Here is a 14,927-nt window from a genome sequence, read left to right as displayed (position 1 = left end):
ATGTCTTAAGTTATTTTATCTGTGCCTCTTCCTCGGGGTTTTGAAATATTTTTACTGTGAGAGTTTAAGTTTCTTTACAGGACCTTATGTAAGGTCACCCATCTACTCTTTGTTTACTTCTTCCTCAGCACAGGAACACTGTTCTGCTGTAATATGGAATACTGCAGTAAATGTCAGAGCCTGGTTTGCTGTCACTGTCTGCGATGAGGCCAGAGGGGCGCAGAGGAGGGGGAAAGAAGGAAGTCGGGGGGGGACAGACCAGCGATAAAGTCAGAGTGCAACAAAGAGAAAACTCCACCTGGCCAAAATGCCCCGCAGGGTCAAATCTATCACAGACACATGCAAGGAGAGGCAGTTAAATCCAAGCAGGCCCTGGGTTCTCTGACTGTTCTGCAGGGAGCTCAGCTCTCATTCATATTACATGCAGGAGCTTGTTTGAAGCCTTCACTGCTCCTCTCTGCACGGGCAGCTTGGCTTTGCCTTCTAGGCCCCTTGGGCTCTACTGTCTCCCTGTCGCGCACAAACACACACACACACACACAGCTACTATAATGCAAATCCATCAGCTGCCATGTCACCATCTATCATTTTCAAAGCAGTTTTCTGACAAGCAGCCACACCTACTTATAGACCATTGATCAGGGAAATCCACTCGTTACTTTTATTTCTAATCCTCCTAAATGTGCATCACAGCCATAAGGCTTTTTAACAGTAACTGCTGACATGTTCTTCTCAAATCTATTTATTTATTTAGTCATTTATTATTATTATTATTATTAGCAGTATTATTATTGTTGTTGTCTAATATACAATCATTGTAAATATTTATCATTTTTTGAGCTACTTGACTAATTCGAATTTTCCCCATTGGGGGATGAATAAAGTGTTTTTCTATTCCATTTCTTTTCTGTTCTATCACAACAAAAAACTCGAAACTTCCTATGTGACTGAAACGCTCAGAGTCACCAGACTCACACAGGGCTCATGTTAACATCTGAGGCGAGCCTAACAGCAGCCCAGGCACAGCGCAGTTGGGTTTGGTAAATCTGATTACGGTTGAGTCAGAGCTTTAAGTGAACACACCTGGGCGAAGATCAAACTGACTGAGTGCAAAACCAGGACGGTGATGAATCTTTGTCCTGGCTCCACTGTGACGCTGATGAGTGGAGAGCCGACCGCAGGACGGATAGAGCGCTGTGACTCACGCTGCAGGACAGGGCTGTCGTGGTGAGGGAAGGAAGTGGTTGGTGCTGGTTGTGATTTGTTTGTGTGACCCTTTGACTGCAGACTGTGACAGTATCCTGTGCCGCTGTTGTCATCTCTCTAATAAGAGATGTCATCAAAGTTCGGGTCAGGTTTTCGCGCATATCTAACGACGCAGGGACAAAACTCCAAGTCCAAGAGTACCTTTTGTACTTTTATGAGGAGCAGTGCTTTACTGGGTAGAAAATGACGAACACGGTTGTCTGCCAAAGCAGCTGACAGAAAAGGCAACCCTGCCAAAATTTTACATCATGAGACTGAGGGCTGAATTTCTTCCCTCCACATGAGTCACTCTTACAAAGAACTAATATGCATATGGCCTCATTTGGGATCAGGATGCGTCTCAGCCAGTTAATTTTGATGATGACAAATAAAATGTCTGGCTCTACAAAGTGCACATGTCATAGGAACTGGCTAAACTGTAGCCAGACACTAAACCACAAGGCAGTGCCACATGCTCCGAAAGATAAAATCAAGGATAAAAAGGCTCTCAAGGCCAAGTTTCCCCAGCAGCGAGGCTGTTGAACTACAAGTCGCAGCAAAATGTTAAACAGAGTCTATTTGTTAATAGACTTATCTATTATTTTGAATGTATGGATGCCAAAGTCCACCCACCAGTTTCAATATATCCAACCTAATCAGGCTTTCATAGCTGAAACATACTCAAAAGAACAACATTTTACCTATGAAAGCTGTTAATTAAATGCATCTGGAAGTCAACAACTGCAATAATTGTCTGCTGCTTAGTTTGTGCTGTAAAGAGTTAAGGGGCCACTGGGGATCCAGAGGGAAATCCAGATGCAGAAGTCTTCTATTTACAGGATCTAGACGAGTTGGTATGACCCCTTGAGGGATGAGGCAAAGAAGACGGTATGTTTGCATGCGTGCGTCTGCCTTAGGAAATATCAGCAAGATGGATAATTCCCAAGAGCAGCGTCACTGAAGGTGGGAATAACACTGAGATAAACACATCAGCATTTGGCAAAGCAGAGACAGAAAGAGACGGAGGAGCAGGCAAAGGGAAAAAAATTCCACTTGTTTCACCCATTTATGCAGTCTGCTTCCTCGTTACTAACTTTACAGTTTTGCCTTGAGCAACATCACTCTCGCCCCTGGTGAGATAAGGATTTACAGGGTATAGAAACTACCAGTGTGTTTGAAGTTAGTGGAGCAAAGGCGAGGCTGAAAAATGAAAGACTTAACATAGGCACGTAATCCAAGCTTAGCAGGTCTACAGCTTGGCAGTTTTGCTGTGCTCTCTGTTTTTGTTTGGTCTCTAGGCTTTGGGTCAAAACTGGCAACGGGTCATGGCAGCGCTTAACCTGGCTGCCACCGTGTGCTGTTGAGCATGTGTGGTCGTTTGACATAAGAACGTGGACAACTAATCTGAAATGACATAAGAAGATTTACTTCCATCTGGAAATCATGAGCCATTATCAAAAAGGCAAATAAATTACCAGCAAAATGGAGAGAAGGGATTTGTGTAATAGTGCTGCTTTCCCCCCTGATTTCCCCATGTTTGAAACATGCATAATTGATCAATGTAGTAGCTGGGTTTAATGTGCTGTGTGGTGGCCCAGTGGGAACCCGTGACATGCCTTAGATATCCTGTGCTTATCTCCTTGTCTGAGAGACTGTGGAAGAAAATATGATAAGAGGAGTTTAAGTGTCTGTATGTTGTGTATGTGGCTCTCCTATGGAAAGCACTGTCTCTGGGTTCCTCCATTTATATCTTCATTAATCACCATTCCCACAGGGAGAGTGGCACAGAATAGCCTTTCAAATGCAAACGCACTCTCTCTGCTTGCACACAACATACACAAGTTGGCAGTCTCCCACAGCCCCTTTACAGTATACCTCCCAGTACACCATGCCCCCAGCGCACACACAACCTGCTCCTCTGAATGTCTTCCAGGGAGACCAGACAGTGGACAGTTATTCTTCTCATCAACACATCCATTAAGTAATAGCAAGACTCCCCATTTTTCCAGTCTCATGCAAAACAACCTGGGGAAAGCAAGTCAGACGAGTAGCGATTCAAGCCTTTTTTCTCTTCCAACAGCCTTGTTTGGACTTGTAGCCCATTATATACCCCACTCGTTTCACTTGTTCTCACCCTCATTTTCCACTGAAGCAACAAACTGGTCTGCTACCCTGAGGGGGAGAGGCAGATAGCAGCGAACATGCAAATAGGCTGTCAGTCCAGGGCAGTTTTGAAGCCTCCAGGACATGTAGATGGGAGGGGCTTGGCCAGTGTGTTTAGTCTATGCGACTGTTGAAAGACGTGGCAGTAGCTCCTGTGTACCTAAACAGACCCCTCTCTGCTGCTTGCCTCTATGCACAGCTCACGTCACTCCCATGGCGGCACACGATCCTCGTCCTCTGCTGCTGAGGTGGGAAAAGGGTCCAACCGAGGAGACAGTAAAAACTAACAAGCTGCAACTGAGGTGGGAAACCATCACCTGCAGACCAACAGTGCATTTGTAATATGGAGACGCCATGTAGAGGATGGGCTATGAGCTGATACAAAACTAATTCAAGTGGTGGAATGAACTGTGACCGAGGCCTGTGACCATGTGACGCCTAAAACCTGAGTATCAAGATTCTTATCTGTTTAAGAGTGAGAATTAATGACTATGGCATTCCTCCAGTAAGCTGCAGTGCTATTACAGCTCTATAATACTGGCACTGGCCTGATGGTGACATACCAGAGGCCCCTCGGCACAGCCCCTCCTACTTTGTGGGGCCCCACACAGCTCTTTACAACAAGCAGCAAACACAAGCTGAGGCGTAGCTCGTTGTGCACCGTGAACATGAACACTCTCCCCAAACTACATACAGGCATCATGGACTGTAGGTTACTCTGGACCAGCGTTCAAAGGGGCAGCTGTGTATTCAGTATGAGTGACTCATTGTTCTTTGGAAAACGCACAGACGTAGAAATATGTGTATGGGTGTCTCGGGCTGGGGTGAATGTAAGCAAGGGAAATGCAAGCAAGAAGGCATGTGATTGGCCAACCAAGAGGGCTGTTACAGGATAGATTTGCAGTTCAGCTCAGGTCTCATGGAGGTTAATTTTCAACTCCAGGGATAGGAGGGCCCCAAGCCCCTAGTTACAACCTCATAGTTACAGACAGGGCCAGGGTCATGGAAGACCACCAAAGTGTAGGACAGAAACAACATCCTGACCAACTTGTAACAGCCCCAACCAAGACTTGTTTGGGTCCACTTCCTCATCTTGGCTCATCAGCTCAGCTGCATTCCCTGGAGATGACCGTACCTTTTCATGTCAGCTCTGCACAACGTCAGCTTGACTGAGGTTTAAAAGTGAGGTGAACGACAGCACAAGCAGAAGTGAGGTTCATTTGGGAGATTGGTATGCATGTCCGAACATAGACGGGAACTTGTGTAACGTTGGTTGCAGCCACTATAACTGAGTCTCCTCATTTCACTCTCCCGTTTCCTCCTTCTCTTGTCGGTTACTGTATTCAGTGTCCATGTCAACAGTGACTTGCAACATCCATCAAGGCTGGAGACCCAATCAATAGCCACTGGCCTTTCCACTTATATGCCTCACCGACGCACACAAGTGGTCTTATTACTTATGTAACGATCAACCTATCAGATCATTGGCTGCTTACTTTGTTACTGTTTGCTGATTGGGGCCTGGGAGGCTTTGACTGTACAGATAAGTTTGGGCAAAAATAAGTAGAGTCAGATTTAGAAGAAGGAGACGATGATGAGCAAAAGATTGCATTGAAAAGCCGACTGAAGTTAATAAGTCAAGACATGCGAGGGCCTAAACTTAATAGAAGAAAGCCGACTGAAGATGAACGTCCAGATAGAGGTAGTTGAAGGAGAGAAAGATACCAAATGCAGCGCCGTGAATGATTAGTATGTCTGCCAAAATCCAATTAGACACAGCCTAAGAGAATGACTGACAGACAGACAGAGCAGACAGAGCAGACAGCTCAGGGGCCAGCCAGAGAGTGCAGCTGCACTGCTCTGTGGTAATGAAGTCACTGGTTTCCAAATAGCAAATAGGGGAAGCCAGAGAGATGCAGCTGTCTGCCGTCTGTGCCGCAGCCACTGTGTCAGCCCGACCGGGGAGACAGACAGAGGAAGCCTGTTCTCTCCGTCTGACTCCGCTGACTGTGAGCCAGCACAACACTGCGAGCAAGGCTGAGGCAAATAAGCAACACATGTTCAAGATGTCGGGGATCGTGCTTGCTAAGGTTCAGAGACATACCGTAAAGTATCAGCGCATAATTCATCACTGTCAAAAACCACAGGCTGGAACAAATAGATGTTTCCTCATTGAAGAATAAAAAATAAAAAAAATAATACCGCAAAAGGTCCACATGCAAGAATGAAAACAAAAATGTTTACATAATACATCTTTAGATGCAACTTGGTACATCTGGGGATTTTTTTTTTTTTCATTTAGGTGTTTTGTAACATATTCCTTTACAAAAGTGCAAGACATGCAATAGTTTCACAAGGTGGTGGGGGTCATCATCACATCTGAATTTCTGTTAGGCTACTTGCTGTTTTCTTAGAAAACCCCCCAAAAAAACTCTAAACTGACGACACCTGATGACTCGGTCGTAACTGTAGCGGACTGTCCCAACCCCTGTGGGCAAAATGAAGTCATTGTTCGATGTGTAAAATAATTTGTATGATAAGGCATCAGCTTGTTGCTGTCTGGTAGTGGCGTCTGTCTGACAAACTCTATTTACACAGCAGGGAGCTGCAGACAGGGCAGCAGTGCCTCCAGGCACAAGGCGCCGTTTATGGAGCGCAGGTCCTGGAGTTTTTAATGCTCATTCTCAGACCAAACACTCCTAACAGGATATAGACCTAGTAGCCATCGGAGAAAGTCGGGGGGGGGGACTTCCAGAAGGCTCCCCTTGTTTGTGTCTCTTCTCTTCTGAGGTACCAGAACCCTCTGGTAAAACTGAGCTGCTTGTAAATGTACACAGTGACACTGTGTGTAAATAAGGGCTCATGGGAAAACATTTAGGGTTAGACCAACACACTGAAGTGAACCATATTTCTTAAAAGCATGTGTGACTACATAAGCTGCCTGGCTGGCCTTCTACTAACATCCACTGGGATGTGGAAAATATGAGTCACACAGCCAGTGCAGAGGAGGCGGCTGGACACAGAGAGTCTGGAGGATGTTCAGTGTGAGAGACATGTCCGTCTGCCTCACTTCCTGTTCAAACACACTTTCATTACGCAAATACACAAACAGAAAGTGGCTGTACTTGGAGGGGAACCACTGCGCTCTGACTGAGTGAAGCGGGACACTGCCGCGTAACCTTGCTCTCTAGCTACTGACCTTTCACACACTCATACATCCGCTCAGTCAGAGGGGACTGAAGTGGCATCCTCTTTTAATGCCAAAAAAAATCACCTGTTTCCTGGAGGCTTCCATGCATTTATCTTTCCAGGAATGTGACCATTAATGACTTTGTACGTCTCTGTCAACACAAGCTTATCAGTTACATACATTTTCACTAAAACACCATTTCTAATGAAGCCAAACCTCAACAAACAGCGGAACAAGCTCAAATCCTGTCACTACCAGCGAGATTAAAGAGCGAGAAAAAGAGAGTGGAAACCACCTCACGGAGACGACAGCACCTTGATTTTGTGGTGAGACACAGGCTCCAGAGAGTGTGGCAAAGACTGAGACTGAAAGACAAAGATGTGTCATACTAGCCTCCAGTCTTCTACCCATTACACAAACACACACAGCAGCGATGTCTCACACATAAAAAATACAGAGACTCATCATCCACCGTGACAGTGCGTGTGTTTTGGTGCCTCTGTGTCCTGTGGTCTGCGTCTGTTTACTCTGTTTGTGCGTTTCTGCTGTGGTATCAAAATGTCTTTGCCTCTGAGAAAGAATGTCTGCATCTTCCAGGATGCATACCTTTAAACAAGACAGAGGAAGAGGAGAAGGAAAGTTGGGAAGAGGCGGGACAGGAATGTGGTCGGGACGGCAGACGGTATTTCCGCCACATTCACACCCCGAGTTAACCAGACTGTGAAAGAGGCAAATCATTTTGCCAATCTCACATATAGAAACATTTATATTTTTTGACACCTGCAGTCTCACACACGAGTAACCACCTTGTTAGTGATGGTGACAAATAAACCGTGATAGCAAGGGCTGTAGGAAGAAAAAAAAAATCTATCTGCACTTGTGCATCCAAGTGTGAACAAACCGCACCAAACAGGCAAAAACACGACCCCATCTTTACCAAGAAAACGACACAAAAGGGCTGGTCCGCTGTGGTCAGAGGGAGGTCAGGAGACACAAACCACTTAATGCGAGGGTAAGAATCTAGAGATTCTCCATCACTGAACGCCTAACCTCTATAGACCTACTGGCCTTGTGGCTTCAATGACATACTGATGTGATTTTTTTCCTTTTTTTCACACAACAGAACAAAACAAAAAAAACAAAACCATCTTCTTTGGAGGAGCGCAGCATTCAGGGCATTGATGATGAGATGTAGCAATGCAATGAAAGCAATTTCAATTTCAGCTTTGCCTGCAGGTTAAGGTGTCTTGGAGAAAATGAATTCTCAAGCATTAGAGATTTTCTTCTTCAAAAGAAGCAGGTTTTTTTCCCCCAGGTTGCTAAGCAACTCTTCAAAGAGTTTATAAATGAATGACCAAACAGACAAAAATGTTTCATTGTGGAAAACACCAGGTTATCATTTTCTATAACTGCCATAGAAAGTGCAAAATGACAAATTCCACCTATTGAGAGCAAACTAGAAGTTACTTATTTGTTGGCTGACAGGTATTCAATTCCAGTGCTGCAGTTTCAGTCTCTTATATTGGCCTTTTGTTGAGTGGCATTCCCACTGACCTCCACCTGACCTCAGGGGACAAATGATGTACTTCCTCCTCAGCTGTGGCCAGCTGGTCTAACCTCATCTGATCAGACCTGGCCAGGCAGATTTCACCGCCTGTCCCAGGCCTCAGACAAACACTAGGTCATCGCAGACTTAAGAAAACACGAGCCATAAGGACTGAACCACGACAGAAAATGTGTCAGCTATTGAGTGTGTGGAGACCTTCAAAACACGCAAAATGGTTGAATACAGTTGTGATGGAGGAGATTGTAATGCATGCAAATGATGAAAAAACAGAAACGGTTCACACCGAAATTCACTCAGAAGTGCACTTACTTTGTCTAGTGACATCTTGAGCTGATAGTGGAACTTCTCTTTGACTTCATCCAACAGCTGCTTGAGCTTGGGCTCCTCAGGGGTCCCCTGGTACTTCCTGGCAAGCTGCAGGTAGCAGGGCCACTTGGCGGAGTCAAAGCCCCAGTGGCAGGTCCTCTTATCGGGTGACTTGTGTGAATGCATGACAAACTTCTGTGGTGAAAAGAGCAACTGGCACTCGACACACTGGATGCAGGGTGCCTCCGGCTGGGTGTAGAACTGGGGCACAAAGAGACCCTGGCACTTCCCCAGACACTGGTGCTCCACCTGGAAGCTGGCTTCGCTCTCCTTCAGAAGGCCCTGGGCCGACAGCTTACCGCTGGGGTCGGCAGACAAGGCTGCCCCGGGACGCAGCAGAGCATTGCACAGCCGCTGTGCGTCCGTCAGCGTAATGAGGCCACAGGAAGGTGCGTTGAACGGCAGAATGCCCAGCACCTTCAGGATGTGCAGCTGCTCGGCGTCGCACCGTGAGCAGTAGACGTAGAGTTCGTCGCACACGGTGTTGATCTGCTGCAGTGAGAAGTCGCGGAGCACAGAGTTGAGCACCTGGGGCAGGCAGAGCCGCTTCTCCCCCCCAACAACGAAGCAGGAGATGGACTCTCCTTCCAGCAGCGAGTGGGTGAGTTCAGTGGAGCTGTCACAGGGAACCAGCAGAGGGCCTCCTCCCAGAACAGGAGGGGAGGGTAGAGGGGGCATGCCTGCAGGGGAATGCTCGTGGCCTGTACGTGCCGAAAAGGCAGCTGGACCCCCGAGGGAGCTCTGGCTGCTGAGGGTGAACTGGGCCAGTGTGTGTTTGAGCCCAGGACTCAGGTCTAGGGCTTTAGCAGAGCCCATCACGTGCAGTTCGGCCCGGCCCTCCAAACCCATGTCAGCGTCATGGTGCAGATCCTCAGTCTGCTCCCTCTTTACCTTGGGAGTTTTTGGCAGGGAATCCAAGCTGCGCCGCTTCAGGTTGATCTCCGCCATCACTCGCTTCTTGATGGGTGCGTCCTCCATTCGCTCTCTGTACAGCCGCTTCATGTTGCCCTTGAACGAGGCCAAGTCTTTGAAAGGGGTTTTCAAACTGGTCTGGGTGCTGGCCATATCTGAGCGCAGGGTTGCTGCCGCTTTTGTCTTCTCTACGATTAAGTGCTCTTGCTGTCCTGTGTCCTTTCTCCTCCTCAAGTCTTTTTTTTTTTTAAATGACACAAATCTTCCTGTAGTTAGACACACGCATGATGAAAGGTTACCGTAGTTTATGTTCTGATCCGCTACCTGAACATGAAAAGAAACAGGAGGTTAGAGAACAAAAGAAGCAGTCTTTCTAAACTATCAACTTCAAACTATCAAACTAAACACTGTGCATTAAACAAATGTTACGGGAAAAGCCCTTAAAAGATCGTAATGTTTTATGCCGTCCTTGTTTGAGGCTGAAGAGGCCAGTGATCGTTAGCTCGGCCCACTACACCAAATGGCCATTACCATACTTCACACAAACACAAGGTTTTCCCAGCCCTTGCAGCTGAACCCACATTGGAATTTACATCCCGGTTCCCTCCAAAGGTTTTCAACTAAACACTACAGCGCCTGGTGAGAATTTTAACAAGCGAAACCAGTTGACCAGACTACTCCACCACCCTGCCCCTCTCTTATTACATTGTTAATAGAGGGCAGAAAAAGAAAAAAAGAAAAACTTTGCAAATGAAAGTCTCCTTCCCAGCAACAATGTGGTCTGCTCTCGGTCTGCTTACCCCACGCTGACCCCATCAACTCCATGAAAAACAATTGATAAAAGCGTTAACAGCAGCCCTCCCCTCCTCGGGTCTGCTCACAGCGTGACATGCAGCACTGTGGTGAGCGGTGTTTCCCCTTATTACTCTCGGGTTTTACGACCCGTAAAATAAGGTAAACAACAATAACCCTGGTGTGTCCCCAATTTCAATTGAAGGGGTAGGTAGTTCATAATGGCCACTGCTGCAATATGACACAATACAGATTTAATGCGCTTCAACTTGAATAATTTCACTGCTTGCGCTGCGGTGAAATGTTCTTTATCGAAACACCAACCTTTCGAAACAGTACAGACACACAGGCAGAGGTTATTCTACAATAGCTTCTGGAATTGCAAGCATCTGAAAAAAGCGAGTATCCCGTTGCTTTTTCTTTTTCTCCCCCCCCCCTCCCCCCCATAGAGTGAAACGCTGCTGCGGCGCAGAAACCTCCATCCAGCTCCACTCCGAAGCGGGTGGATGTTTGTTGGGCGTTTTAAGGGCAAATACCACCGTTAGGCCGACCGAGATGTAGTCTAATTTGACACAATATGAACATGGCTAATCACACCGCCGACCAATAAATGGGGGTCTACGGGGAGCCACCTTCCACCCGAGCTTGCTCGGGACTCCGGTTTGGCTGCTAAAATCCTCCAATTATATCGTTTTATTTCTGTCTGGTAGTAAAACGCCCGCAGTGCCCCTCTGAACACAACACCTATTTCTCAAAGAAACCTCACAACAACTAGGAAAGTCGTTTCTTGTTTCACCCTGCACTTCTGGTATCATTTCTTTTCTTTTTTTTTTTTTTTTGCTGCAAGGACACCGCGTATGAAGCTGCCCCTCCTCCCCCTCTTCCTCCCCGTCTGTAGCTCGCCTCCTCTGCTGGCTCGGCACTGGTATGCAGACAGTGCTGATAATGACATTCACTGTCTACACTACAGTCTGGTCTGGGAAGGCACGGCAGGTCGGGCGTTACGCACACGCCGACCTGCCGAGGGCACGGCGGGGTTTCCGACCACGGCGAGTCCGATAAACGCAGGTGTAAAATCACTTGAGATGCAACATTAAATATTCCGCATTTGAGTGTGACATTAGGAAAGCAGGGTTGTGTTTTGACTTGTCTACGACTCAGACGTGTAGTGAGTGGGTAAAAAAAAAAAGTAATTTCAGTGTAAGTCAGTAAAAGCTGGTCTTTTCGCTAGCTGCCCGGTACGAACAGCTACGACAGACTGGCTAAATTAACCCGGTGTCTACGGTAAAAAAAACAAAAAAAAACGGGAGATAGTAAAAACAGACTGACCTGGTTCGGTTCAGCACACTGACAAACATCACGATCCGCTACGGCGGACTGTGTGATAACCCCCCACTTTAGTGGGACAGGAGAACCCAGCACAGTGACCGATAAGCAGGTTAACCCAGCGGACCGAAAGCGCTAATATTACGGCAGGCTAACCCCCGATAGAAAGCGATACGGCAGGCTAAAACAGATTAGCTTCACCCCCTCCGTTGACTGCGAATAAACGCAGGAATTCAGCCGTTGAGCACAGACTGAGAACCGTTACAACCTTTCCTATTTAACGGCTCCATTTAAATTTTAAATTTAAAAAAAAAACTCCATCCCCCTTTAACGGCGAACACTTGCCTGAACGCTGTGTCGGTCGTCCTCACTCGCTCGGGGTCTTCTCAATACTGGAAAAGCCTGGCGGAGCGTCAACAAGATGCAGCTAGAGGCTCCACTACAGCGCCGTAACGTCACACTGCACACAGGCTGAGAGGCGGAGACGTCACATGGCTGACGGAAACTATGCGGGGGTGTCTCTAGTCTGTCGGTCCGCCTGTCTGCCTGTCTGTCTGGCACAGTCTGGGACAAGTGTTCCCTCCAGCTGCAGGTAAAGCTGTGAGCAGACGCGGGGGGAGACAGACACTCTGTAGGTCAGAGGAGAGATCAAAACTGGGGCACGGGGACTTTTGGAGGTCGTTAAACGGTCCGGTTCTAATACTCTTTGATACACCTTTACTTTTACGTCATTATAAGAAAATAGTGAAATCTCTTACATAGCTATTACTCCTTATCTTTTTTTTTTTTTTAACTCATTTTTATCACAGATTTAATGCGTCACAGACATATAAACACATAGATTGGACAGTTGTCTATTTTTTTTTAGTATATTCCAACACAAGAATGTTAGACAAAACTCTAAAATGTCATCTAAATATCATGTCACCACCCAAAAAAATGTAATATTGCTAAAAAATAAAAAATTAGGCTACATCTTTCATTTTTACAGGAAAATCACTGATGCAAGTGGTGTTATCAAGAGGAGGCGGGACACCTTTAACTAATACCTTAAAGGAACTAGATTTTATAACAAAGTAGCTGCTATGTGTCAGACCACGTGTCATCAGTCACATAAAAATCATTGCATTATTCATCAGACTTGTGTTCAATTTTCCCACCCCTGTGGCTATAAAAACGAATCATGGCAATGATATCCATAAGCGCTGAGCCGAGGAAGCAGCTATTGTGCTATCGCAAGATTTTGCCCAGTGAAACAGGTGGGCAAACATGTCTGTAAGACATTTGCAGCCATTCACCGAAAAAACAACAACAAAAAAGACAACTTTCCTACTGGCAAAAAAGGCCAGCTGAAAAAAGAGGATAACTGGCTCGCTTAGCAGTAGATGACATCCAGCGAGGTAAATAAAAGTGTTTCTGCCAACATTGTACCGATGAATACATTTTAGAAGACAGTACATCTCACATTTATAGTGTGTTTTTCTTTTACCAAGTAATGTTAAAGGTCAAGTATGTGGATGTAGTGACTTCTAGTGGTGAACTGAAAGGTTGCAGCTAACTAAGTGATTTTCCTTACCCCGAATTATCTTCACATCTTCATGTTTTTTCTTTACATAAAAAGCATGATCCTCAAATTCTCAGATGTGTCCCGTCAGTCTTCTCACATAAACAGCATTTAAAGTAGTCATGAATTCTCCCTTTTGAACATAACTCTTCTTCTATGTACTCTCTATGGTGGGAAACTACTGTAAAGGGTTAATTCTAAGATTATAAAACCTTAGTGATTACTAATTGAAACAACAGTTTTACTTTTCCTTTCTCATCATTTCACACTGCAACTTTAAATTAGTCTGATCTAACAATAACGCTTCTTACATTCACATAATTACACACTTATGAAACACGTAACTGTGGGAACATCTGAATGTATCTCCACTGTAAGCAAATGCATACATTTAAAGACAATTCACACATTGAGTTGCCGGTGGTCTGAAATGCGCTATATAAAAAAGGATTGATTGATTGATTGATTGATTGATTGACTTTTTTAATGACTTCGTATTTTAGATAAATTGCAAAAAATCAAAAACTGAATATTGCATTGATAAGATTAGCTTTATTATTGGAAGGACAGTCTACATTCTCAGTTTGGATTTTCTCAAGCAACAATTTCCATCACAACAAATACATTTTCACTTGTTTTTTTTTCTAACCAAAACCTTAAGACATCCCGTTCACAGTTGTGTAAAATTTGAGTCAAATTTCAAAATATTTACAGCTGTTTTCTTTTATTTGTTGGTGGTACAACCTGCGTTTTTTTTAAAGCTGCGCATGTCTGATTATTTTTGGCGCGAATCGTGTTGTTTTTTTTTTTTATTGACATGGCCTTGGCTGACATTTGCTGCATGAACTGACATGACAGTTGTTTTATCGGCTTCCCATCGAGTTCACAGAAAAACGACAGGATAAAAGCGGACAAACTCGTTGGGCAAAAGGGAGGCTTTCTCTTCCAGAGGTCCCCTCCCCCGCTCTTCATATGGAGCTGTCCTCTGCAAACGGTCAAGAGGTCACCTGGGAGGTCTATTGTGCTTTTAGGGTCAAAAGGAGTTAATATAATCTCAGTATAAAGAAGTCAGAAATAAAATTGTATTAGTCACAGATGATATATTTTCTTAGAAGGGGGGGTTAAGTGTTTTTAATGACCTCTGTACTCTTGAGTCCGCATACAGGCATTTCTAACGCCAGCTCTTCGCAGAAATGGTAATCTACGAGGGTTATCGTCCTCCGTGGACATGGGCCGGCGTTTTCTCAGCTGGAGTGCGCCCCGGCCGGCTGCCTGACCCACAGTCTGATGTCACTCGTCTGTGAGAGCAGAGAGGCTTGATAAAGCTTTGATAAACAACAGAGTGGCCGTTTCACCGCAGCCTCTCTCTGGCTCACACTCTGACAGCAAGGTCAGCAGTTGTATTATGAGAGCAGATGTGCGCACACCCTGTTCAGCCCCAGAGAACAACAAGAGGGACATTGATTTTCCTGTAATAACATCACTCTGTGTACTGCAGGGAGTAAATTAATCTCATATGTGCAATAATGGGACCTGCACTGATTGTTCATCAGGGGTTTAAAGCAAAAAGCTGAGGGATGGAGGAGGGCCGAGGTGGGGGAGTTGGGACTCGTAGACAAAGTGTGGCAGACTGGTGCATTGATAAGACTCTCCATTAGCTGAGAGTCTGTCTAACTGTTATTGGACTTAGTACTAAGTGGACCCTGGGGGAAAAAAAATCTCGTGGTCGTTTTCATACATCTTGTCTGGGATCAATGGAAAATATTGAAATGTGTCCCGAGTTGTTGAGTGAATGTATGTGT

General features: G+C 45.5%; 1 protein-coding gene across 1 annotated transcript in view; it reads right to left on the bottom strand.

Annotated features, from left to right (window-relative positions):
* skila (SKI-like proto-oncogene a) overlaps positions 1-12,014 on the bottom strand; it is a 30,388-nt gene extending 18,374 nt beyond the window's left edge. Inside the window, exons 1-2 of the mRNA XM_075483037.1 lie at positions 11,903-12,014; positions 8,475-9,763 (exon numbers count right to left, since the gene is read on the bottom strand). Coding sequence (XP_075339152.1) covers positions 8,475-9,596 — 1,122 coding nt within the window. The 5' untranslated portion in view covers positions 9,597-9,763; positions 11,903-12,014. The remainder of the gene's footprint in view (positions 1-8,474; positions 9,764-11,902) is intronic.
* Positions 12,015-14,927: the final 2,913 nt, after the last annotated feature.

The sequence above is a fragment of the Odontesthes bonariensis genome, chromosome 14, assembly GCF_027942865.1.
Source record: "Odontesthes bonariensis isolate fOdoBon6 chromosome 14, fOdoBon6.hap1, whole genome shotgun sequence".
NCBI classification, from domain to species: Eukaryota; Metazoa; Chordata; class Actinopteri; order Atheriniformes; family Atherinopsidae; genus Odontesthes; species Odontesthes bonariensis.
Note: the sequence above shows the minus strand (reverse complement) of the source record. Positions and strands in the feature narration are given on the sequence as shown.